Source organism: Dicentrarchus labrax, unplaced genomic scaffold (genome assembly GCF_905237075.1).
Source record: "Dicentrarchus labrax unplaced genomic scaffold, dlabrax2021, whole genome shotgun sequence".
Taxonomy (NCBI): domain Eukaryota; kingdom Metazoa; phylum Chordata; class Actinopteri; family Moronidae; genus Dicentrarchus; species Dicentrarchus labrax.
This window is the reverse complement of record NW_026136704.1, coordinates 30,998,629-31,024,790: the sequence shown is the minus strand read 5'-3', so window position 1 is coordinate 31,024,790 and position 26,162 is coordinate 30,998,629. Positions and strand designations below refer to the sequence as shown.

The 26,162-nt window shown below is 39.9% G+C and overlaps 1 protein-coding gene across 1 annotated transcript; it reads right to left on the bottom strand.

The window, feature by feature from the left end:
* Positions 1–1,274: 1,274 nt before the first annotated feature.
* gdpd4a (glycerophosphodiester phosphodiesterase domain containing 4a) lies at positions 1,275–26,162 on the bottom strand (the record flags this gene model as incomplete). The annotated part of the gene is made up of 17 exons (XM_051399678.1): positions 1,275–5,820; positions 8,702–8,781; positions 10,370–10,452; positions 11,678–11,825; positions 15,119–15,276; positions 15,934–16,152; positions 16,910–17,060; positions 18,684–18,766; positions 18,943–19,088; positions 20,510–20,560; positions 21,766–21,859; positions 21,999–22,097; positions 22,199–22,258; positions 23,193–23,286; positions 23,407–23,510; positions 24,076–24,181; positions 26,080–26,162. Coding segments are annotated over 17 exons (1,866 nt in total), but the record flags the coding sequence as incomplete, so codon positions are not given.

The window sequence follows — 26,162 nt, the reverse complement described above, 5'->3', positions numbered from 1 at the left end:
AATTGGGAACGTGTCTATAAAATAAAATAAAGATAGCCGGTCAGTACAGCACAAGATGTGAAATGCTACAGAGATTGAACCGTTTCAAAGAATGGCATCTGGACTACAATACCCATATTATAATACTTTCATTCATTTCATTCTACCTTTTCCTAGACAGTAAGTACTACAGCACATTATTCAAAGACAATTGAGCGTTTGTACACTTTTTGTGCACGAATATCAGACCTGTCGATCATTTCAGTTCAGTCTGATTTCCTTATCTTTAAGAGATCAAAGGTTTTACTGTGTCTGAAAATGTTAGTGTGAATCTCTTCACATTACTTTTTTGTCACATTTAAAGGACCAGTGTGTATTTAGTGGCATCTAGAGGTGAAATTGCAGATTGAAACTAACTGAGCACTGTTGTCTGTATTTGATGACCATGAGAACGGGCTGTGAAGTGTGTAGGAGAAACAACAGGAGGAGAAACTTGCGAAAAACACCAGGGGCCCAATCTAGAGCCAGTGTGTCCATTATGGGCTACTGTAGATAAAAAGCAGCTTATTCTAAAGATAACAATAATTAACAATTATTCCTTTATTTAGGTGATTATTGTTGCGATATTCTATGATTTATACTCCACTTTTAACTATATGATTATTAACTAGAATAGCAATAGGTATACTTGTGCTTACATTGATTATGCTTACATTGATAAAGGGCTGTTAAGGGAATACTAATAACAGAAATAAAGTAATGAATATTAGAGGTTTGTATGATGTGTTATAGAATTGTAACTGACTAATGAATATGAATAGCAGACACAGTATAAGGGAGAAGAGTGTGGGTAGTTGCAGATATAACATGACATTCTTTGGGAGAGATAGCGGTAAACACAGCCTCCGAGGTCAGTATCAGGAGCTCGTAAAACAATGATTGAACACAAGACGGACTCCTTCCAGTCGTGAGAAACAACTCCATATCTGGAAGAGAGAGTACGAAGTGTACGCATAGGTTTGAATAATATGTGCGTAGGTTTAGACTACATGTCATTGAATGTCAGAAAAAGAGGCCGTTTTCCCTTCGAGGAGTTCCAGGTTGTGGCGATCCCATCGACGCCATCCCATCAACCCCATCCTTGGAGACAAAATACCAAGAGGACAAGGGGTGGAGATTCTACCATCTTGTGCTATGTGTGTTATCTGCAAAAATATAAGAACTAATGTTAGGAACAAGAGGTTGCTCAGACTGAACTGGAGACCTTGTGCATGTCAGGTTAATCATTGACCCAGAGCTCTGTTACTTTTGTACAATATACTGGTGTTAAGAATAAAGCTGATTATTGAGTAAACTAAATCTTCTCCTATTGCTTCATTAAAACGAATGCGCGAGGAATGAGTTTTTGAAATACAGAAATTCCTCAACATTATACACTAATGAAAACATACCTATGAATATTATATTTTTACCAATAGATCCTACTAAATGTTACACACTGGACCTTTAAAGCACAAGCGGGACAACAGCCAATGTCTCAATGTACAAGCCGCATGGCATGCAGGTGTTAAACAGGACCACAGCTTCCAGTCAGGGCTAGCCTCCCTTCCATTATCAAACCATGAGTTCTGAATCATGCCACTGAGGGAGCCAAATCTAAAACACAGCGTTGATATGGAAAATTCTACTTTATAATTCCATTTCACGGACACTGACCTCAAACATACCGAACTGTAAAAAAATAATTTATATCTACAGCGCACGCTTGCATCAAGACAGCAAAGCAGGTGGTGATGACTGGGTTTGTGATGACTTTGTTTTCAGTTTTGCCAAGAAAATCTTGCAGTATTTGTGATTTTATTCACCAGTCTGGAGTGACTGAGACTGAACAATGAGAAGTTGTTTGCCTCCAGTGGGAGTCTGTTGGTCTGACAATGTGTATTTGGTGTTATTCCATTTCTTCCATGTACTACCAATTTTGGTCTTTTACATCTTCTTTATGGTTTGACCGCACTAATTTAAGCTTGAAATAACGTGCAGAGCAGCATGCAATGGTCGCCTCCATGTGAAAACAACGAAATACAGCCATAACTTAACTTTGTCCTAAATATAGAGATTTAATAGCAAAAAGGTGTTCTCAGGGTGCCAGAAGATGTTTCCTGCTTGGTTGAGTTGCAGGTACCAAACAAATGTGTGTGTTAGGTTGTTCAGTTCATCTTCATGCTCAGTATGTGCCAAACTGTCATTGTTTTGTCATATAAGTAAAACACATCTTCCATGTTATATTGAGCTTCACCCACAATTTAGCCAGATTTGGAACACACTAAGTACCGCTGGATAGTGGAGAAGTGGATAATACTGCAGTGGTTTGTGGAATTTCTCTGAATTCATAAGAGGAAACAGGTCAACTGATCCTGTCTATCAGCAATGTCTGTATTGTAATTGTACATTTGAAGTCAAAATACAGGGCAGCACTTCAGAGGACAAAACAGCAAAGAGCAAAAGAATCACCTCGTGTCGATAAACCTGCTATGAAGCTTTCATTAGAATCAGGTGTCTTTGACCTCTGGAGTGCTGCACGTTTCTGTGGATGTTAGGATATTGAAATCTCTTCACAGACACCACTTCAGTCAACACGAGCTAAGAGTCTGACTCTAGCAAGATAGCATAGACTTTGGCTTTAAGAAAGCATCTATAAAACAAAAGTTGGATAAATCCAACACGCGCAAGGCTCGAAATGCAACGCATTTCCAAAGGAAGTCCAACAAAGCGGTGCATTGTGACCAGACTCACTTAAAATGGACGGCCTTACGGTGAAAAACATCATATTCAATAGAATAAATATGGCTGTGCAGTGATTGATAACACATCAGCTACTATATTCTCAACAGGAACACAAATACAGTTAAACTAAGTGCAAGCCACTTTTCATATTACAATACAATACAGTACATTAAGTTACTTTGTTGCGTTTGCAGTCTTAGTCATGTGACTCTGCACTTTAAATCTAGATCGCATAAGCAATGTTTAATTTTGACTTCAGGACGAAGGAAAGCATTGAGCACAATCTCATCCAGAAGTCTCACGTTGCAAACAAAACTTCTGATTACAGCCAAACATTTATCCGTCTTCAGACATGTGTCAGCACCACCTCAGTCAGACAGACCACAATCAGCCCTGAGGGAGTCCAGACTGAAGCCTGGTACAGGACACACCAAAGCTGTATTTCCACTCCATGGTACGACTTGACTCTCCTCAACTTGCTTCTGGTACCTTTACTTTGTTTTCCACTGAAGATAGTGCCTTGGACAGTACCTCCTCGCCGTAGGCGGAGCTGATCGCCATATGGGGACACAGTTGGGAAAACGGACTGACAAACCTTCAATGTACATTTACTGCCAGATTGATCACTTTTCCTCTGCACTGCTCACATTTACTGCTCTCTCTCTCTTTCACTCACCACATACTAACTACACACAAAAAGCAGCTGCTACTCTTATAACATCGGATATGAAGAGATGGTATATTTTTGATATGTCAGCTCTGGTTTTTGCAGGCTGCCATTTTAGAATAAATAAAATAAAATTGGGGTCACTATTGGATGGATGATTGGCTGTTTAACAATGTGGGGTTTGTGCAGTATGTTGCACTACCAATCAGTGGTCTGCAGTGTTTTCAGGTCATCTTTTAGCATCAACTCAGCTCACATGGAGCCTCGACCGAGGTGGCACCAAAAAAAGCAGCAGGTACTATACATAATGGAAAACCAAAAAGGAGAGTAGAGTAGCCGTACCACGAGGTGGAAAAGCAGCTGAAAACAATGACAGTTTAACCTCAAGTCTACTTGAGACCCACAGCCAAAATCAAACAAAGTCCTTAACTTCAAAAGGCCAAAATCCAGCGGAACGGGAGAGTAAACACTAAATGGACGTCTAGTTGTGTAAAATCACATCAACATGGATTCCGTCTGCAGGTTAAATGTGATGAGCAGCCCACCTGGAACCATGTTACACTGATTCCTTGCAATAGATACCTGCAAGGACGTGCATTCAAATAGCTTCCAGCTATCTAAATCAATAGCTGGATGAATAAAGTGATTCTGACTCTAAACAGTGAAAACAAAGCCATAAAGTAGTCTTTTTTTAATGGCACTTACTGCAGCGCGCCCTGGTTCATCTCCAACACTGTCCAGCAAACTGGCCCCTAACCTTAGGATTTCACACCTGAAAAGTTGAAACTGGATTTCAGATCTAGAGTCACTTTAAGTTAGGAGACAGATGAACTATATAGTCATTTTTCCAGAAAGTACGGTGTGCGTAAATTTCAGGAGAAAGCAGACTTTTTTAATTCACGGCCTCGTAAAAAGAGTAAGAGGACTGGTTTCTCAAAAGCATCTTTATCTTTATTTAGAGCAGCTGATACTGCATTTGGCACAAACCTGTAGCCAAATTGAATTGACTCCCAGCCAAAACATTCCTCATATGCTTTTGAGAAACACTTGATAATACATTCACTTTAGTACAAAACATAATTAGCAACTAACAGTACCTTCTCAAGCCTTTACATTCATTCCATCAGTCCAAAAGTGTACAGTTCATACACCACAGCCAACAATTCAGACACACACAGATTCAAATTTAAGACATGGTTTAAGGTTTGGTCTAATGCACCTGATATCTGTACAGCTGAAAATGAAAAAGTATAGCTCCTGCAGAAGATTCTCAGAGTCCGTTTTATCATCGTCCACACGTCTCTGAAGAAGCTCTAAAGACAGAGCATTAACAAAGCTTCACATCCACTCTGCCGCTCTTCCTCTGACAAACATTTGGTTTTTATCAACTAGAAACACGAGACGGGAATAGTGAAAGTCGGCTGTATTGCTACAGCACTATATAGCTGTTGTTTTCTTGTTTCTTTTGTGAGGTTTAGTTTGACGTCTTGCGTTGTTGAGCTCAGCTGGTGGCGTTGAATGACCAGAGATGAAAATGTTGTCAAGCATGTCAGCCTCCGGGCCAGTGTTCAACTGTCCTCACTGCCCAGGCGTTTTAATGGCATCTATGAGATTATAGCATGGAAATGCACACTGCTGCTCCTGGGCTCGTGTCCAGAGTCTCTCTGCTCCGTCCCTGATGGCAGATCAATGAATGAGGTTTGGTTTAGAGTTCAGTTCCTGGGGGCAGTTGGCCCACAGTCTGAGAGAAGATGAGAGAGGAAGTGGAAAAAGACAAGAGAGTTTGCTGTCAGTGACTTTACCTCAACAGTTTTCTCTGTTCGTCCTTGGTTATTTTGTCTTGTGATTTTGGAACATCTGCTCCTTTTTCTTCTCTTATTTAAAGACTCCATTATCTTTTCTTTTTTATTTAAAGAAAACACCTTTTTCAGCTTTATCAGCTTCTTACATTGATTAATGATGGGTGATGTCTGTTTCTTCTTCACTAACCTTTTTCAGTAGTTGTTTGTTTACTGTATGAGGCCGTCTCATATCAAGTCAAATTAGATAAAATCCCATCTAGTCTTTGAACCTTTAATAAACAATAACTAAGAATATATTTAATCCAGTTTGATTGTTGTCACAATCTGTCTCTTGTCCATCTCTCATTATCTTCTTCTATACTTCTGTACTTTCTTTATCTTGCCTCTCTCTCTCTCTCTCTCTCTCTCTCTCTCTCTCTCCCTCCTCTCGGTCTCTCTCTCTCCCACCCACTCTCTCCCACTCCCTCTGTCTCTCTCCCAGTCACTCCTCTGTGATGGTGGGCAGGTGAGGATTACTGGGTGAACTGGGTGTGCTCCGCAGGTCAGGCCGGACGTTGACGCTGGAGATGGACCACACGTCGCTCAGCTCTGCAAAGGGGAGCAAAGGTCAAACAGTTTAGAGTTTATACCTTCAAATGTCAGGGTGTATTGTCGGTAATACAGAGGCCATACTGTGGGGGGTGGGTTGGTAAGCCAAGCATGGGTAATGTGACAGTAATGCATCTATCTACAAATGCAAAGATGAGATTAAAAAAGAAGCAACATGATGAGTTTGGTGCATGATGCAAACACACATACACTGCAGTAAGGTCTTATTTCATATAGTGTTCTAGTGGAGGTCATTTGTGGTTTTCATGTGTCTAGCTTCAGTACATGACCACCTCAATTTTTTTTACAATTCAAGTATTATTTTGCTGTTGCTTGCCTAGCAAAGTCATTTAAATCACACAAATCTCAGAGAGGGTCCATGCTAGTTTTCTACACTTGTACAGTTCAAACAGGGTTCAGGGTTCATACAAGGTTGCTGAAGGGCTGACATGCAGGGCTGACATGCAGGGGGTCATGGGTTGAAGACCAAGGGGAGGGAGACGAAGGCTCCAGCAGGGGGGTCAGAGTGGAGGGGGCTCCAGCGAACACAGATGACCTCTGAAGAGTCTGACACATACACACACATGAACATAAACACACACATAACACAGAGACACACAGCAGGAGATCACTGCATGCAAAGAGGGTAATCATAAAATAATGTCTTGTCTCTGCTGGTCGAGCCACAACTTAAGCCAAGCTACGTTTTGGGAAATGCATTTGTTTCCTAAGATCAATATAAACTACATCTCTGTGTGGGTTACGGTTAGCTAAGGGACTTGTTTGTATTAGGCCATCACACACACTTGGCACAGTTTTGTGACTCTGAATAAAACTCAAGTGATTCTTAGATGTGTTGGTGGCTAGCGAGCCTGTTGAAAAGTGATTTTCCTCTTTTAATGAAGATTAGCTGCATCATTAAAGCCCAACCCTAACCCTGCACTGATCGACAGGGATGAAACTGATATTTACTATTTCCCAAAATGTCCTACAACAACCTGGCCACGACATTAAATCTGTGAGTCCCCATATATTACCCTGTAAGGTAACACTTTATAATGCGTACACACTATTAAGCATTAGTTAAGCATGAATAAATAATGAAATCATCATTTATAATGCATGAATGCACATTAGTATGTAGTTTATAAACACAGTTAAAAATGTTTTATTCACCATTGATAAGCACATTAGTTATGGATTAGTAAATACTGAATTCATCATTTATAAAGCATGATTCTGCTGTAAATAGTCATTACTATGTGGTTTATAATCACAGTTAGAAATGTTTTACTCTACATTGTACTGTACATTTCTGCATGCACTTGCACATCCACTATTCAGACATGTATTAATGATTAGTGACTGTGTTAGCAGATGTTCTATTAAACTCACCAAAAAATTATTTTCCAATGATGGCCTATAAACAGTTATTAATGCAGGAATTCACAGTTACAAAGCACTTACTACTCCTTAATTAAGTATTTTGCACAAACTCATCTAAAGTGAGCACTATCTATGGCTTATTAAGCATTTACAAATGAGATATAAAGGCTGACAATGCCTCAAGACTCACAAAGTTTTCAGTTATCTTAACAGACGAAGGAGAGACACAACACAAAGGGATATAGAACATATTGTATTGATATTTACTGCAACTTCCCAACATATTGTATGAAGACGAACAAGGGTGGTTTATGAAGACATGCTATTGTTGTGATCTTATCTGTTTGGGACGTGTACGTTGAGCTCCCGCTCTCAGCACGTCATCAACGTGATGACGGTGGGAGGCGGGATGTTACGTCATATTTACGTTAACTCTCAGAAGTTTCTGACAGTGCAGCCAAGGGGAGCATGGAGAAGCACATTGGAGTCGGTGGCCGTCAGCGGCTCTAGAGGTGAGTATGTGTCTTTGTTTGGTAGCACACATTATGGTTGAAAGATAACGTTAGCTTGTCAGCAGCTGCAGGTGTTTGCCCTCGCTCCCCGACTAACGTTACTAACATTACCGACCCGCCCGCGGTGGCTAAGCCGACCTGCCGCTGCTAGGCACTCACCTCGCCCGGCTAGACGAGACTAGACTAGGTTGGCTTCTGCTGACAAGCTAACTTCATAAACCACCCTTGTTCGTCTTCATACAATATGTTGGGATGTTGCAATAAATATCAATACAATATGTTCTCTATCCCTTTGTGTTGTGTCTCTCCTTCGTCTGTTAAGATAACTGAACATTTTGTGAGTCTCGAGGCATTGTCAGCCTTTATATCTCATTTGTAAATGCTTAATAAGCCATAGCTAGTGATCACTTTAGATGCAAAATACTTAATTAACGAGTAGTAAGGGCTTTAGTAAAAATTGTGTTGAATTCTTTCTGCATTAATATTCATGCTTTAAAACTAATACTAATGTGTATTCATGTAAATTACTGTTAATAGTGTGTACTCATTATAAAGTGATGGGGTAAATTGTTTATTCCAAACAAAATGTTTTACATGCTTAGATAAGTTACAATATTCCATTTTAAGATTTACCTTTTTCTCTTTTTTCACAAAAGATAAAAATCTTAAAGATATATTTTGTTTGTGACAAAAAACATAAGCAAAAGGCCTCAACCTTTTGGGAGGTTGTCTAATCAACAGCTTTTTCTTTAATAGTTAGACTTTTTGCCGTTCTCTCTCTCTCTCTCAAGCAATGAGACGAAATATCCTAATCTGTGTCATAAACTGCCTCTTAATGAAGACCCCAGTTCACAGTAAACATAGCTAATATCTACCACGATAAAGACAAGGCATTATAGAAAATGAAACTTGTTTGTAAAACTCTGCACAATGACAGTGTAGAAACCTCAGTAAAGAGTGAAGAGATAAGAGTGTTCTCATACCCGTTCTGAACTTGCTGTAAGGTCCATTCTCGTGAGTCTGACGGCTGCCGGACCAGAAGGGCAGGCCTCTCTCTCTCCACCTGTGACACACACACACACACACACACACACACAAAAGAGAGAGAGATCAGAGCAGCAGAGAACAACCAGGTGTGTTTCTGTTTTTACCAAAGTGCTTTTAGACTGCCATATGTACCACTATAACTGCTTTGATGTATACACTGAGCATGCATGATGACGTGGGTGTGTGAGTGGTCCAGCTGAATGTTGATTAAAGCCCTGGTATAAAAGGGAGAAGAAATGAACTGATGATGAAAGAAAAACAAAAACAAAACCACAGAGGCGTCCATGAAAAAATATCCAGCCCTTTGCGGTGAAAGACCTCATCTGGCTGACAGGAAGTGATGAATCTCACTCACATTCACACTCTCACTCTTTTCATAGTGAGCATAAGGGCCATATTATGCTAAAAAATAACTGGTTTTTCGACCACATTGGAAGGCAAACGTGTGTATATTTGTTCTGAGCAGTCATACTTGAATGTGGGGTGAGAATGCAGACGTCATGGAGAGAGATGAGACACAATAATCATTTAAATATGGAGATTACGTCGCACATTTTCAGACAGTCTCTCCTGGAAGGCATTCATAGTGTTGCACTCATTTGTATGCATGAAAAATAGCTTTTTCTCAACCCCACAAACCTGAACAATCACTGCAAGAAGTGTTTGTGACATTCCACACCAAATTTACTAACCTGATTCCTTTACTCATTAAGAAAATGATTCACTATAGGGCTGCACAATTAATCTTTATATTCTCAAAACCACTATATGGCTAAGAACAAAATCCAAATCACAGAAGCTCCGGTTTATTAAATAGAGGTCAAATATGTGATTAAACAAAAACCCTGCAAGAATTTCACATCATGATGATTTCATTTCATTTCAGTGAAAAACAATACCGTGATGCAAAAATTATCATCACCATTAACTGTGAATCATATTGCAATCGTAATATCTGTCAATAGGATTTTTTTTTTACCATATTGTGCATCCCTAATTTCCAATGTGTTTGTTAGTCTCCCCTCACTGAATGCAGACCAAACTCCAAATAAACAGTGTTTAAATAAAAGAAATCAGAATGATTTATTGGGCAGGGTTGGTATGTTCTTGTCTTTTTGGGTTACACTGTACTTTTGAACTTCTGATCACTTGATGGACTCCTACCCAAAGCTGTCTACTGGTGGTGCAGTATCTCTGCAATTGTGCTGGCAAGAAAAATGTTATAACTGATATAAATGATGGCAAATACTACATAAATAAGTACCAAGTTGAAAAACAAATCGGCATGTTCTCTGTCCTGACATTGATCAGTAATACACTTTTCTTCACTCTCCTCACATCCACATGGCCACAGTGACATCTCAGATTACATATTAATGATAAATCCTCATTAGCAGCCAGGATGACTCAGCCCTGCACAGCTTCACCACCCCAACACCAGACGTTTCAGTTAGCAGGGGAGGATAATTATGAGAGAAGTGTGTGTGTGTGTGTGTGTGTGTGTGTGTGTGTGTGTGTGTGTGTGTGTGTGTGTGTGTGTGTGTGTGTGTGTGTGTGTGTGTGTGTGTGTGTGTGTGTGTGTGTGTGTGTGTGTGTCTACGCACCAGTGGAATATGAAAACTGCAATGATGAGGACGGCCGACACAGCATCAGTCAGAATCCACATTAAACTATATTCCTCTGGAGTCTGGAGAGAGACAGAGAGAGAACGGGTTGATGCTCCTCAGAGTGTGAACATGAATATCATCATTTCATTTAGTGACCATAAAGTATTGGGCTTGGACTCATTTGAATTTAAACAGACACGTAGGAGGTGAGAGAGAATGTTTATGTAACCAGGGGGTCACAGGTTCAATCTTTAGACACCCACCATAGCTGCTGAAGAGATTTCTAAACTAATACAAAACCTCCCACCTGCCAACTCACTGAAAGTCACAGAGAATAAGAACAAATTCCAGATGTCTAATAAATGTACAGGTCTGGAGACGTGTTCACAAAACATCCTAAAGCTAAAAGTAGCTCCTTAAAATGAGAGGCATGATCTAATTCATAAAGAATTAGATTAAAGAGAATAAAGAGACATTAGAAGCAGTTCAGAGGAGTCTGAAAGATCTGCTCACAGTCAGTAATGTGCAGGTCTTATTGTGTCTGTGATAATGATAACCAACTTTTAAAAACATATTTGGATGGCAGCCAGTTAATGAGGATTTAGTCAAAACAATACTGGAGATGATGGTGTGCACTCCCCAGCTTGGACAACAGTAAAATACAGTTTGTGGTGCAGATCTCAGACGTTTGTCTGAATTATTCATCAAACCAAGAATGCTCTTCAGACCCCTGTTTGTCTGACAGTTCATCAAGGGCACATTAAATAATCACAAACTGCAATTCATGCAATTCAAGTCTCTTTTTGTGGCAATCTCTGGTTTAAACAGTAAATTTGGTACTATAAGCAGATGTCTATATTTATGAAATATTGTTTCATAAAGCTGTGACACGGCGTATAAAATAAATGACTAATAAGTCATTTATTTCACATTACATGGACCAGTCATCTGTCAACAAGTCACTGTGGACAAGGTGAGTCAGTTAATTCATGAAACAGAATGTCATCCATAGCAACAGGGTCAACCACTTCAGTTCTCTCAGTTTCTTACAAAGAGTTGCAGCTTTGTGAAAAGCTCCTTAGAGGAAACTTTGAGTCTGTTAGATAAGATCCTTTGTGGATACAGCCCCTGCTGTTTTCACTGGAATATTCTGAGTCTTACATCATGATCAGAGCAGCAGTGTGCCAACTTACAAAACAACTGAACAAAAGGAAAAAGAATGATAACTGATGTTATATATGATGAGGAAATACTGGTGCTAAAATTTACTTTATTCATCATAATATCAGATAACAGCATGCTTACCATGAGGAAGAGCGGCTTGTTGATGTTGGACAGGATGTGGATGGAGTTGGTGGTTACGGACTGAGCTCCGGCACACCAGGCCAGAGTGTAGAGCCACGGCTGGCTGATAACATACAGGTTGGTACTGATGTTTACTGTTTGGTACTTACTGTAGAAAGAGAGGGAAGAAAGAAGAAAATTATGTCACTACCTTGTTTTTAAAGTAGGAACACATTAAAGAGTCTCCTTAGTCACCTGGTCCTGAGACTAATCCAATCAAATTATACACAATAGAAAGAGAACAGCATGACAAAAAGGGTTCAGAACGGTACTCCACAAACCAACAGGTGACGTCAGGTTAGGTTCACACTACCAAGTCATGAGAGACTGCATTCTCACTGATCCGTGATCCAGAGACAGAGCTTCACTTCCTCAATGAGAGCACAAAATGTACTGCCCTACAAGAAGCCTTCCTTCAAAAAGCTAGCATCACATGTCCAGAAAGCAGCACAAAAACAAGAGTAACCTCTCCTCTTTCATTCCCCTGTGCAAATCACTGGCACGAATGTTGTTCATGCCAGTGAAGCTTATGTGATTTAAAAGAATAATGAGAGAAGAGACAGAAAGATGAACACATAGGAAGAGAGGAGTAGAAGGTGGAGGGAAGGTAAGAGGAAAGGAGGAAGGAAGAAAGATGGAGGGGAAAGAAGTCAGGTTAATGAAAGAAAGAACAGACAGAGACGGTGAAGGAGAGAGTGAAGTCATTTATCACAATAGCAATGTTAAATTCACCTCTCACTCTCTCTCAGAGACATCGATTTTCTGTTAAGAGGAAGATCAGAGCTGAGACGAAATTATTCTTTTCCAGGTTATACAACCAGAAGTTGTATAACCTCCAGGAGTTGTATAATCTCGTTATTATTCCTGGTTGTGACATCACTCTGAGGGTCAGTTCAAATGAGCAGTTTGTTCAAATGGTGCACTTATTCAAAAGCTGTTGAAACTGTACCAGTTGCATGCTTTATCAGAACTTAAATAACCTCTGCAATTACAAAATTCACCCTGGGAATAAATAGCTCTTATTTTAGATAACACTCCCTCATTAAGGGTACAGCAGTGAGTAACATAAACACTGTTTTGCACTGAAATCGATGCACACATTTTTCTGTAATGACTGTATTTTGTTGCTTTCAATCTATTAAAAATATTTTACCATCATTTTGAACATGTAACATATGTATTAATAGATAGACTCTTTTTGGTCCCTGTGGTCACTTCAAAAGTAACGGCTGTCATAAACAATAATCCAGGTACCGTGCACAGCAGAGAGAGAAGACTGTGTCTCCCTGAGGGAACACCATGAGGGAGTTAAGAAATTGACTGTATATACTGAAATCTAATTTTCTTTTTGTAAAATCAGATTTTTAAGGAAAATGTATCCAACAATCCAACTTTTTCTCTATGATACTAATACTTTAACTCAGGAACCAAGTACCTATTTGATACCGGTGCTTTTATTTAAAATCTATATGCCTCACTGTGTGTAACTTATTGTGATTACTCCTTATGTAATATGAGCCCTGGGCCTGCTGTGTCTGCTCTGTGTACATCTGAGCAGAGCTACTGAAACTCCTGTTTTTCTCATCTATGTCAGTGAATTAAGGATTTATTGCAACCAAACTGGAGTAGGTGATTGCTGGAACAGTGGAAAGACCAACATAGACCGTTTTGGTGAGTTTTATTTTGTTTCTGTCAACTTTAAATGAATTTACGATTACAATGATATGCAAGATAAAATTGTATTTTTGTCTATGGAGTCTGGTGGCGAGTGATAGTGATATTACAGCTGTTTCTGGTTAAACGGTCTATCTCTCAATCTCTCGATTATTTCCAAAATGCTGTCAGACACAATCTGAGCCTGTCAGTGTGGACTCACATTGAGGCGCAAAATTCTGGCTGTTGCATCCACTTTCGCAAATATATTACATTGATATGAACATTTTTCACACTTAAGTTCCCGCGTTAGGGATTGTTGAAAAGACTGTAGAAAGATTGACAAAGTAAGTTTTGGTGAGTTTTTTTTATTTCTGTCCCATTGTTTTGGTATGAGATGCTGGTGCTCTAGTGCAACATCCAGTTGTATATACAACCTTTAAAGCATTCTGTATTACAAGGACTCCAAAAAAGTGTTGTCCATTAGAGACAGACTTTTCTTTCCTTTTGATCATCAGTAAATCACTGTGCAGTTGCACTACAAAAGAATCAACATGTTTAGTTTGACCACATGCATTATTATAATGCTCTAATTATCAAATCACACAAACGATGTCTTATGAGTGCAACTTTGAGACAACTGTTACCACACAATGTAACGTGATTCATCCAACCAGGCTCCTCCAGTTGGTGACTAACACGGTGCCATCAAAGCTGATATTTCCATGTTTCAATGAGATATTACAGTAAAGATGAATCAACAGCAACAACTATTTCAGTGGACTGTGTGAGTTGTGCTAAAAAACCATCGATGTGTGAGTCACTCAACCATCTTCACGCCCTCCTCTTTCCAGATTGTTCTCCCACAGCTTCTGTTTATGTACAAGTACCTCCCACTCGTTTCTCTTGTAGTACTTCTGAGCCTCTCACACCCTCTTCTCCTCTAAACCACCTCCTCTTATATAGACTCCCATCTCCAACCAGTCTTTACCTCCTCTACTGCCTCACCCCTTTCTCCTTCTTCCTACCACTCAAACCAATTCGGTCCTTTACTGAATAAGCTCGTCTTTACCCAGGTTTTTCTATCCGCTCCGTCTTTTCTCTTTCTCACTTCTCACCCACCTGTCCTTTAACTCCCTCTCTCTCGTTCCCACCTCCCTCTGCCTTCCTCCTTTCATTTCCCTGAGGCTGTTCTAGCAACAAGATGGAGTCACTGAGGACGAGCTGGCCATCTGTACTTTGAGTTACATAACTACAGACATGTACATACACAAACACACAAACAGAAGAGACAGTTCGCAAGTCCACAGTGAAATGTCACATTTCGCTCTATAAACAGGTATTTAACGTGTAGATATGATTGCATAACTGTGTGCTTGACTATACTGTATGTTTATATTTAAAAAGTAAATCTGAATTTGTCAGTCTTCGTTTCGTTTCAGAGTTTATTTTTTTAGAAGAATAGCTTCTGTAGTACAAACACGCTACAAATGTACTTTTACAATTTCATGTTTTTCTGTGGTTCCTAATTAGTAGCACATCTGTACTGTCTCCTCATTTCTTTTTTCCATTCCTGTGAGGGGAAGTGTTCCTGGGTACTCAGTGTTCATTGCAACAGGATTTAATTTACAGCACACTGTGGTGATTGGTGTCTTCTTGCAGCAGGAAAACATTTTGTAACTTTTGTGTGTGTGTGTGTGTGTGTGTGTGTGTGTGTGTGTGTGTGTGTGTGTGTGTGTGTGTGTGTACCTAATCTGTTGTTGTGACATGGTGCTGTAGTGCAGGTTCAGTCTGGTGATATGGCCATCTGTCAGTTCCTGAATAGAAGCCTTTTCTCCAGAGGTCTGCTGCAGTTCTGGGTCCACAGTCTGGACCAGCTCCCTGTCTTCGGATGGCAGCCACAGCACCTACACACACACATATATTAAAAACAGGCACAATAAAGCTGATCAAATTCTGATCCTTATGTATTCCACTGTGTTTGTCCACATCTGCTTCCTAGTTTTGCAGTTACTCTACTGTCCTATGACAGTCTACATTCACTCTCATAAATGTGAGTGAAAACTAGTGTATAAAGATAATTATTTGGGTGCACCAGGAGACTCTTGAAGAGAAATTCTGGTGTCCAGGTTGGCTAAATACATGGATTTGCTAAACTGTAAGTCTAACTCTCTCTTTCTCATTACCAACGTGAACAGAAACATTAAGCTTCTTATTTTTAGCCGGTGCTGAACATTTTACAGGTTAAAATGACAAACGTCACCGGTGGCAGGTTGGTTTATTTCTGAGTAACTTGATGACCAGCCAAAATGAAACTTTTGTTGGGTCTGTATGTACTCAAACAGTAACTCCAACAGAGTCAGCAGATCACGTCAAGTCCATTACAGAAGTCAGAACCTCCCAATTAAACTTTCCTTCTCATCATATCAATAATCTAAGATGGTCAATTTAATAGTTTTGAACCAAGATTGTCAGTATTTAGGTTAAGAAGCATGTGAAAAATAAAGTTTCCCAAATTTAGTTTTACATACAACATTTTACATGCATCCACTCTGTACAGTTACCTGTGAGGAGTTGATGTGGGCCTGCACCACCTGCAGAGTGGTGTTGATGTATGACTGACTGTAGGGATGTCCATACGGTGGCCTGTGCAGGTCAAACAGCACCAGTTTGCCGCTACGGGCTGCTACCTCCAGGAACTGGGCCAGTGAGGGAATAGACTGGTTCTGGGCCTGGGAGCAGTCTGCCTCAGACAGGGACGACACAGTACCAAATGGATCCCTCTGTAAGAGAGAGTGTGTGATCAGTCATTCCAAGAATTCATAGAAAAGGAAGAAACACTTTATCTAGCTGTGTTTATTTGGATTATATAAAAGAAAACTGGTTATAGTTTTTTTACTTACAGGGTCTCTTCACTATCTACCATCAGATCATTTTTAGCTTTGTGCTCATCATAACAGATCCTAGTTTACAAGTTAGCTAGTTATTAAAAGTAATTTATAAAAAAAAGAGAAGAATAAGCCTACTACACAGTGCACAGAAAGGGTCATGGTAGATGTATCTGAGCTCTATTTCTAATTAATTCTTTGCACTTTGCAACATTATCGTAGCAGCCCGCAACATCAATGTTATTTACATGTAGATGTTCTTATATAAATCTGGATAAATCTATTTTTTGTATATGAATCATCTTCTCTCAAAGTTCAGTAAATCATTCCATCTCTTGGTTTCATTAAATAAAATAAATAAAATCAAACTTAGTTGCTGTAATGATGAAATGTTAAGATGTGTTTTCATCCAGCAACAATACTGTATTTTGTGTTGAGAAGGAAAAAACATGGCAGGTGTAGTTTTAAAAACAGAGTCAGATGCACTTTTACTTTATAGTTATCTAAAGCCAGATTTCCATACATAACATCACAGTTTTCGGGTTTTCAAGTGTTTAGGTTACAATGTCTGTTATTCTGCCTCCAGCGTGAATTTTGCACTCAACTCAAAGTTAAAATCAAGTGTGTGTGTGTGCGTGTGGGTTAGCCTCACCGATAAAAACCAGTCGCCAGCATTCAGCTGCTGCAGCTCGGCCCAGGTGAACATGGAGGCATCGAAGTGTGTTCGGTTTGGGAAAACCTCTGCGACGTTAGTGGTTCTCCTCAGAGTGGAGTCGTGCATCAGGAAGGGAACGCCATCATAACTACAGAGAGGGATGGAAATATTAAAAGAGTAAAAAAGCAAGGAATCAGGATGTAAGCAAGGAAAAGTGCAGGACACAAAAATGAGAGGTAAGTGGTGACAATTGAATATTAAATGAAAGGAGAAGAGAGTAGGGAGGAGGAGTGAAGAAGGAGATAAGAGGAAATGGGAGGAAGAGAAGATAATTGAAGTCCCCAGTAAGCATTTAATTCTCCAAAGCACTGTTCACTTCTCAAAACACCAGCAATAAAATTAAGTCACACAAGCAATCTGAGTGAGTCTGTCATCTTAATTAATCACACAAGTGATCAGTTATGTACATGCCCATAAATGAATGCATGTACACACACACACACACACACACACACACACACACACACACACACACACACACACACACACACACCCACTAACAGATTGCTCCACAAAACCCTTGACAGTTTAATTACACAGAAACTGCCTAGTAGCCACAATCATTCATGCAGACTCAGACTCACTGGGGTCACCAGCAGCATAGGATTAAGGTAACCTGCTAACGCTGAGGCTGAGTCATGCCATGTTGCTAATCCCCCTGTTTTCAGGCTGTAAAATAGTGTGCTAACCCACAGGCTAAATGGTAGGCTAATGGTTAAATGGATTAGCATGGCAGTAATCACCTTAGCATTGAGGGTAGCACGCTAGCATCTGATCTGTACGACTCAGAATCAGTTCACTGTTGACTGACTGCTCGAATGATAATTGTAGCTGCAAGAAACCACGTTGTGTTCTCTCGTGTTAAACCATGATTTGATCATTTCACTTTAGGTGAACCATAATTGGGTCACATTGAAACAATTGTGAATGTACACAATGTAACAATTTATTCAATTAATCAGGCAGTTGCTATTCAAGGTACATTCACTGACACAGGCCGCACCAATTTCAATAATTGAGTTTTAAACTCAGCAGCAAGCTTGTTGTGTACCGGACCGTTATATGGGACTGTTGTACCGGACCATTGTACTGGACTGTTGTGGTGAAGATGGAGCTGAGCCAGAAGGCAAAGCTTTCGATTGATCAGTCAGTCTACGTTCCAACTTTCATCTATCTTCATGCCAAAAATGAGTCGTCCGTCGGGTGTCTGATCTCAGACGTTTGGAGGGAGCTCGGACTCAAGTCGCTGCTCCTTAGAGTCAAATGGGGCCAGTTGAGGTGTATCCCTGGGGTAGACCCAGAACTCGCTGTAGGATTACATATCTGATCTGGCCTGGGAACGCCTAAGGATCCCCCAGGAGGAGCCAGAAAACTCCGGAAGGAGGGACGTCTGGAGTGCCGTGCTTAAGCCGGATAAGCAACCCGACCCCGGATAAGCAGAAGATAATGGATGGATGGAATTTTAAACTCCTATAATCTGAGTTTGACTGTACTTCCTGCTATTAGCTGTTTGGCTTTTAAGATGTATGTTGCTCAAAAGGACAGGATATATATTTCAGAATCAGAATCAGAATTATGTTTATTGCCAAGTAGGTTTTTACACCTACGAGGAATGTGACCTGGTGCATTGGTGCATAAAATATACAAATATACAATCACACAAACGTATTTAGTATTGACACATGCACACACAGGTGAGAGCAGTTAATACCTGATAGTGACGTCTGTCTCCAGTCCTTCTCCTCCAGCTTCCACTGCCTTCTCAAATGACATCACAGTATTCTCTGGAGCCAGCTACACACACACAAACACGAGGCAAAAACATTCACAGAGTGATAAATTACAATGCACCGACACACACATTCACCAACATACATCCACAACTACAGATCTCAGCAGTGCAGTTGATGACCAGAATAATTGACCCAGATCCAGCTGTCAGGGATCAGAGATCAGAGATTCAGTCTCACCATCGGAGCTCCTCTGTGACCGATGAGTGCTGGGGCAGGTCCCAGCGTTCCTGCCTCTTTAATGCAGGGTGAGTACATTCCCAGGGGAACCAGGTAGAGAGAGAACAGCACAGACAAGTAGAGACCCAGGACAGCCACCTGACGCACTGTAGAGAAAACAACACAAAGCTGAAGATTTAACATGTTATTGTTCATTTATATTACATTTATAGGAACTACATTTACACTACATTATCAAACAAAAAAGTGGTAAATATCTAAATCACCATTTTGAAAACAGTGTTTGACATGAATATAACATAATATCATATCTAAAAGTACATGTGTACATATATGCATGTTGATAAAAATTCCATAGAAGGGATGCAATCTAAAGTAAGAAAGAACCACTACTCTAAAAGTACAAGCCATTTTGGGTCTTGACCCACAGTTTTCAGCCAACATCATTAGTGAGGCTCTATTTATAGGTCGGATAGTATAAAGTTTATCATCCTTAAGTGTGATTTCTGAGGTATCAGGTTGACATGAGTTTATGAAATCTATGCATCACATCGTGGTTAAATTCATCTGCAGTACAACAGATAAACATTTCAGCCTCTAAATATGGCCCAGTTAAGGGTTATAGGAGTTTGCTGGTGTAGAAACTGGAACTGTAAGGATTATTTACAGTAAATCTTTCCTGATAGGATCAACATGGTGGTCTGGTACTAAACAGCAACCATATGGGCAGGTAGAAGGACGGCTGTCTGGTTCGGAAGCAAATCTGTCTGGGAAGGCAGACCAAATTAGGTCTTTTATAAAAGTATTTTGAACAAAATTATTGGCATTATTATTTGTATTTTTTTAGGGGAGATTATCCTTTGACTGCAGTAGGGAGGTATTTTCCATGTTGCTAACTTATAAAGCTACATGCTTATTTGCTTATATGACTAAAACGCAGGGTGAGAGAACAAGGAGGACTCATTTTGGCTCAGATTATTGTCACTAACAATAATGTTAAATGAAATAAATCAATGACAGTGTGAAAAATGTTAACTCTCTTTAATCAGCATACTACTGTATAGTTATTTTGACTTTCCCCGCCCTACTGTAGGTCACCAGAGCCCTAACAGGAGGAAAACAGAAGCCCTGCTCGGTTGAAAATGCCAACAGGTGCTCTTTGTCAGGCTCCATACTGTTACGGTTGGGTACAGTCCATGTCGACTGTCAGATTTGGCCCATTGCCTTGGACTCTAGTCGTCTCATTTAGTCTTTTTTCCCTTTGTATTTACTCCTTTGTGTGCTTCTTTCTGACTGGCCAGACTCATTACATGTGGCATGTATAATCTTTGTATTTATTTTTATTTTTATAATCTTAAAGCTGTTAAACTGTTTTCATCTTAACCAAGCATCCCTCCTCTCTCATGTCTGCTCTCTTTAGTGTTTGCATTGAATTCAATAAAACTACAAAGCTAACCCATAAGCTCTTTCCTTTCACATCCAGACTTGGGTGGGTGTTCATCTCAACATAGTAGAACAGAGGAGTGCTATATTACACCCTGTGCTTAGGCAAGTCTCTCTCTCTTACTTATATCTTGCCAGGAGAGACCCCCGACATGACTCAGCATCACTCTACCCGCTGAATCACCATGGCAACCAGGGACCCAGTACCCATGGAGACCAAAGAGAGAAGAGAGACGCAGAGAGACATAGAGGTCAAAGCCATTCAGTGGGGAGGAAAAGCCAATCAGACACAATGCAAGACCGTCAGAGTGACCCAAAGAGGAGTAAAAAGAAACGGCACAAAGGGACAGAGAAGGTAAGAAACAACGTCAGAATGATCAAGGGACCAAAAAACACGTGTGAATGAAAGCAGTCTGAAGGAGAGAGAGAAAGACAAGAGACCAAAATTGAGAGGAAAATGAGACATTGATTTTCTGTTAAGAGGAAGTAGAAGGAGACAAAGAAGGATGGCAGGGAGGTCTACAGCTGTATAATCCATGCCAGACAAGTGCGTCACATTGCTGAGGGGTGTGTTTGATTTCAGAATAGCTTTATTCCTGGTGGGCGGAGCAGCACAGTACTACTACAACTGAAGCTTTCAGAGCCAAAACCCTTCACTGTCTGCCAGCAATCAGCCAATATGTCATTTCAACAAGGTCCTTCAGCCCACTCTTCCCTCCAGTTACTGCTGTGAATTACAGCCTGGGTGTGCTTTCTCTTTAAACATTCAAAACATCAAGTATTTTGGTGTAAAATGGGTGCTGAAGGAACTGCCGAAGATGTTTATGGGTCTGGATTGTGGCAAAGAGTAAATTAAATTGATCAGTAAAACTTACCTGTAGGGCTATTTATCCATCTAGATTGTTTGAGTGCGAGTTACTGAGTTTTGGAGATGTCTGCCTTCTCTCCATAATAATGGAACCAGATGGCAATCAGCATCCGGTGCTCAAAGTGCCAAAAAACTACATTCAAAAGGTTCATGTAGGAACTATATTCTTTCTAACGAACTACACACACTGAATATTTGGCTATCACAGTGGTGCTAGGTGAGTTAGCTAACATTACAGTACACATCCTGTGTTACAGTACAGTACTAAACAGGTTTCAAATAATAATAATTATTATTTATGTTACAATAATTACTCTAAAATGTTGTGTTTTGTTTAACTTCAGCTAACCAAGTATATACCAACTGTATACTTGCTGTCCTGTTTAATTTCCACAAAGAATTACATATTGACAGCAAAACCTAAACAGATTAAATGTTTAATAAGATGCATCTCATTCAGAGATCCTCCTCTCTTCCAATGTTAGTTTCAAAGCTGATTTGAGCTTGCTTACCTCTCTTGTTCATGCGGAAGAAGTGCAACGCTATTGGCCATGAGAGAATTGCCATTAGTGAGACTGCAGCCACATGGAGGAAAGGCGCTGTCACCTAAGGTTAAACACAGGAAGAGAAAGACAGTCCAGATGTCAGTACAGTCTGTACATACACATACACATAGTATTAACTGTCATTAATACAGTGTTTGATAAATGATAAAAACCTGACTGGAGTGTCAAGACTAACTAACCTGCAGGGAGAGAAGGAGAGTCTTCCATTCTTTGCTCCAGAGATCAGACAGGATGGCGGTGGCTGTGACGGAGAACACCAATGTCACCACGATGCCGGTCTGACACAAACACAGGAGGATGAAAAAACACAACTTATCACATCTAATTATAACAAAAATACAAAGAGTGTATGTGTTCAAGTATTCTCTGTGTGTGATACCTTGTGGCTCCAGTGAAGGTACAGTCTCTGACCCTCAGAGAGCAGACACACCGCCAGCACCTGAACAACGTTTAGATATTCATTAATAATCGTTAGATAAAGCTGCTTCAAGGCTTCATTTGAAACCTTAATTTATCCACAAAAAAGTTGTGCTGGACATAACCTGAATATTGTTAAATGACAATACATCAAATCCTTGTCTTTGTGTGCCTTAGCAGATCTAAGAAGAACTTATTGAACCTTATCTCGTCACTGCTGAAAATATTGTCAAAGTTATTTTCCTCAAATTTTTCTAAGGAGGAAATAAATTCTGTTGATGCAGATTTTTCCTTTACTTAACCCATGTCCATCCTTTTAGATTATATATTAAGTCTTTAATGATATTTGTCACCTGAGGCAAGCGGACAAGTTTCTAAATGTCACACGGTGCCGGGGACGCCGAGGGCCTAATGTGCACTTGCAGTGGAACACATTGTTTCAAGCACTAGTTTGATGAGAAAACTTAAAATAACCTATTTCACATCCATACTGGCAAAATAAGTATTAACAGTAACATTTTCCCCCAAAACACACTGAAAAATGCAGTTTTATACAAGTTATGATAATGTCATTAATCCAATAAAAATAAAAAGACCTGTCAAAATCATATTTATTGGATTTCAGATTTGTTAAGAACTTGTAGACACCTTGTGGTGAACTACTTCTGGTCTGTGGTTAGAACAGCAGCAGTAAGGTCAGGTGTCCTGTTCAACAACACTACAGTAGCTGTAAAGAATGGATGATTAATATACACCCAGAGGTTTGGGGTTTGAAATGGCAACCATCGATCTAAAAACAACTCTCCCTACCTCTGTGACTGAGCTGCAAGGAGTGAATAATCCGACCTCTGAGTACACTAGAGATGTGTTTTTGGTTTGCTTCTTTTTGTTTTGTTGATTCCATATTATATTCTACCCCTGTGCAAGACGGGCTGAAATCATATCAGAATGCATACCAATAGCAGGGCGATGTATGTGAAGAGAGCTGCAGCAACGACCAGCAGGACCAGCGACCAGGGAAACCAGAAACCCAGAGTCCCAAAGTTAAACCTGAAGAGGCACAAGAAAAACAGCCATCACATACAGTGTGCTTTATGTTGTGAATCAAATCTGAATGATGGGTTGGTTCAGTTTATAGTACAGTACACATATTCGATGTCTGTGACCCACCAGTCGAAGTCGTTGTAGTCGTTCTGAGCCTCACACCAGAAATAGAGGAATAAAAAACTCAGGAAGAAGGTGAGGATCAGGAGGCCAAAACTGCCACACTCCACCTGTAACCCATGCACAGAGGTCATGTATTGTCTTAACAACCCCACTTCTAGCAAAAGAAAGTCATTAAACTCACTTACCTGATCAATGATCAACTACTAAATCTTCTTATTTAAATATAAAGCTTAATGAGGCTGTGTTTATGATGTTTCAAGGTTTAAAGTGTTAACAGGATTTTTAGTCATACATTTAGGGAAGCAACAGCAACTCCCTGATGCTGCACAATCTGGCAGATAGAGAGGAAGTCAATCATATTAGCGAGTGCATATGGAAGCAGTATATTTTGATATGAGCTGACAGAGTATATGTGTGCAGATATTTTTTCAGAGAAAAGCAGTAACTGACTGTTGGAGTCAGCAGGCCGGACAGAGGAAACTGACAGGGTAATCAATACTCTCTGCACAATCAGCAAACTAACCACTCTCAACTCACTCCTTATTGATGGCGCAGTGTGTGTGTGTGTGTGTGTGTGTGTGTGTGTGTATGTGTGTGTGTGTGTGTGTATGTGTATGTGTGTGTGTGTGTGTGTGTGTGTGTGTGTGTGTGTGTGTGTGTGTGTGTGTTTACCTTGCTGCAGCAGCACTCTCCTGGCTGCGCTCGGGCTCTCTGGTATCGTCTCCATTGGCAACCATAGAGGCCGGCCAGGCAGGAGACAAACGGCTGGTGTTCATACCTGGTACAGTTAATTAGGAATTTTACAATGAACGGACATTCATCTGAATAAACTGAAACCTGTGCCCAAAACATTATTAACATAACATTTTGAAAAAGAAAAACAACATTTGGTTCATTTAAAAAGACATTGAGAAACATATTACCTGATTGACAAACCTTTAAAAACTGAACATTTTATAGATTCTAAAGATAAAACAACTGTCTAGACCTTTCTAGAGGAGCCTGTTTTATTAGAGCTGGGTGTGGGACATTGGAAACTAAATAAATTATGACATTGAGCAACCGTTGGTGTAAAGGTTGAGATTCTGATAGCTAGATCTGGTTGATAAAATACCCAGATTCACTAAACTCTGAGGCAAAAAAATCTGCTATAAAACATTTTATCTTGCCTTACTATATGAAAATCAATGTGAAAAACATTCAGGTAGCAGCTTCTAAGTTTTAGCCAGTGCTGACTGACTATCATTGATGGTGTGGTTCATTTCATTAATTCATTTCATTATCAGGTTGCATCTACTGTAGAGCTGCAAGTCTATCTAATAGTCTATTAATAGATTAGTTGTATTATATTCAATTTTGAGTAATTTAATAAGAAAAAATGTCCAAATTGTCTGATTTTAGTAAACTGAATGTCTTGTTTTGTCCATCAAAGACAACACAAGACATTTGAGGACTTCACCTTGGGTTTTGGAAAACAGTGATCAACATCTTTCACCATTTTCTGACATTTTATGGACCAAAGAACTAATCAATAAATTGATAAATCGACTAATCAGCCCTAATTTACAGGCTGTCAACATTAATTAGGCTTCCACTCAAAATTGTGCATCTGTCTTCGCAGTCAATGCAATGTACAGATCTTAGTTGAATTTTTGAGTTTTAGTTATTTTTAAATGTAGGCACAAAAATGTGAATCAAAGATGATTTGATAAGAGATCCAAAAGGGTTCAGATTCAATAATCAGATTTAATACGATGCCACAAAAGCACACCTCTATCACTATGTTCATAAGCATATAGTAGACATACCAATATCCCTCTTTAGATGATGCATTCAGGCTATCTCTGTACAGAAAGACGTGCTGTGACTCATCCTTCTGTGCTGAGACAGGAGGGTGTCCTACGTCAGAACAAGCAGTTCTCCATGAAAAGACTACACAGCAAAGTTTGTAGATCATCTTGAGTAACCAGGACGTTGTTTGGAAAGAGATATTGCTGCTGGGTTTTTGTTTTTGCAATGTAATTTAAAACAAATGCAGATGCTTTAAAACAAATGAAATTCTATTTAACTACACTGTATTAGGGCCGATTCAGACCAAACCAGGCACTTCAGTGAAAACAACCCTCTTGGGCTGTGCTGGTGGGGGCCGCAAGCGAGTCTGCAAAAAACACAGCGACCTCGGAGGTTTTTCCTTTTGGAAAAACACAACCCGACATCACATTGTGTGGCCAATCAGGTGGTCAGACCAGTCAAACAGCTCCACAGTCAGCCTGAAATATCTCTGAAAGAGACGCTATCCACACGGAGTTCCTGGACCAAACTACAATACTCCCCCAGTTGTGTTTATTTTGTGCAGCCAGATTCAACGTCTGTGTGTGGCTGCAATCTATGCTGCAAAATAGCGATACCAAGAAGCTTTGTGTCTGTTTGTTTGAGAGACAGCTGTGGCTGCAGTCACTAATACGAGTGCTGGCTTCAAATGCATACATAACTGATGACTGCTATGTATCTTCATAGTTACTGCAGCAGTTTCCACAGCAACCATTAATGTGAGCAAAGTCATTCATTATGATAGTTATCAGAATGTCTGTAAAAGCCATTATACATATCAGAAAATCAACTTTCTTTAAATTGAGCTGTAAGTATCATCACTGGTGATAGTGTATTGTTCTGTACCTTTGCAGCAGCTGCCGCCGCACCACCTTTAGCTTCCCCAGCTTCAGTCTGGTCACGGGCGTACACTCACCCACAGCCCGGCA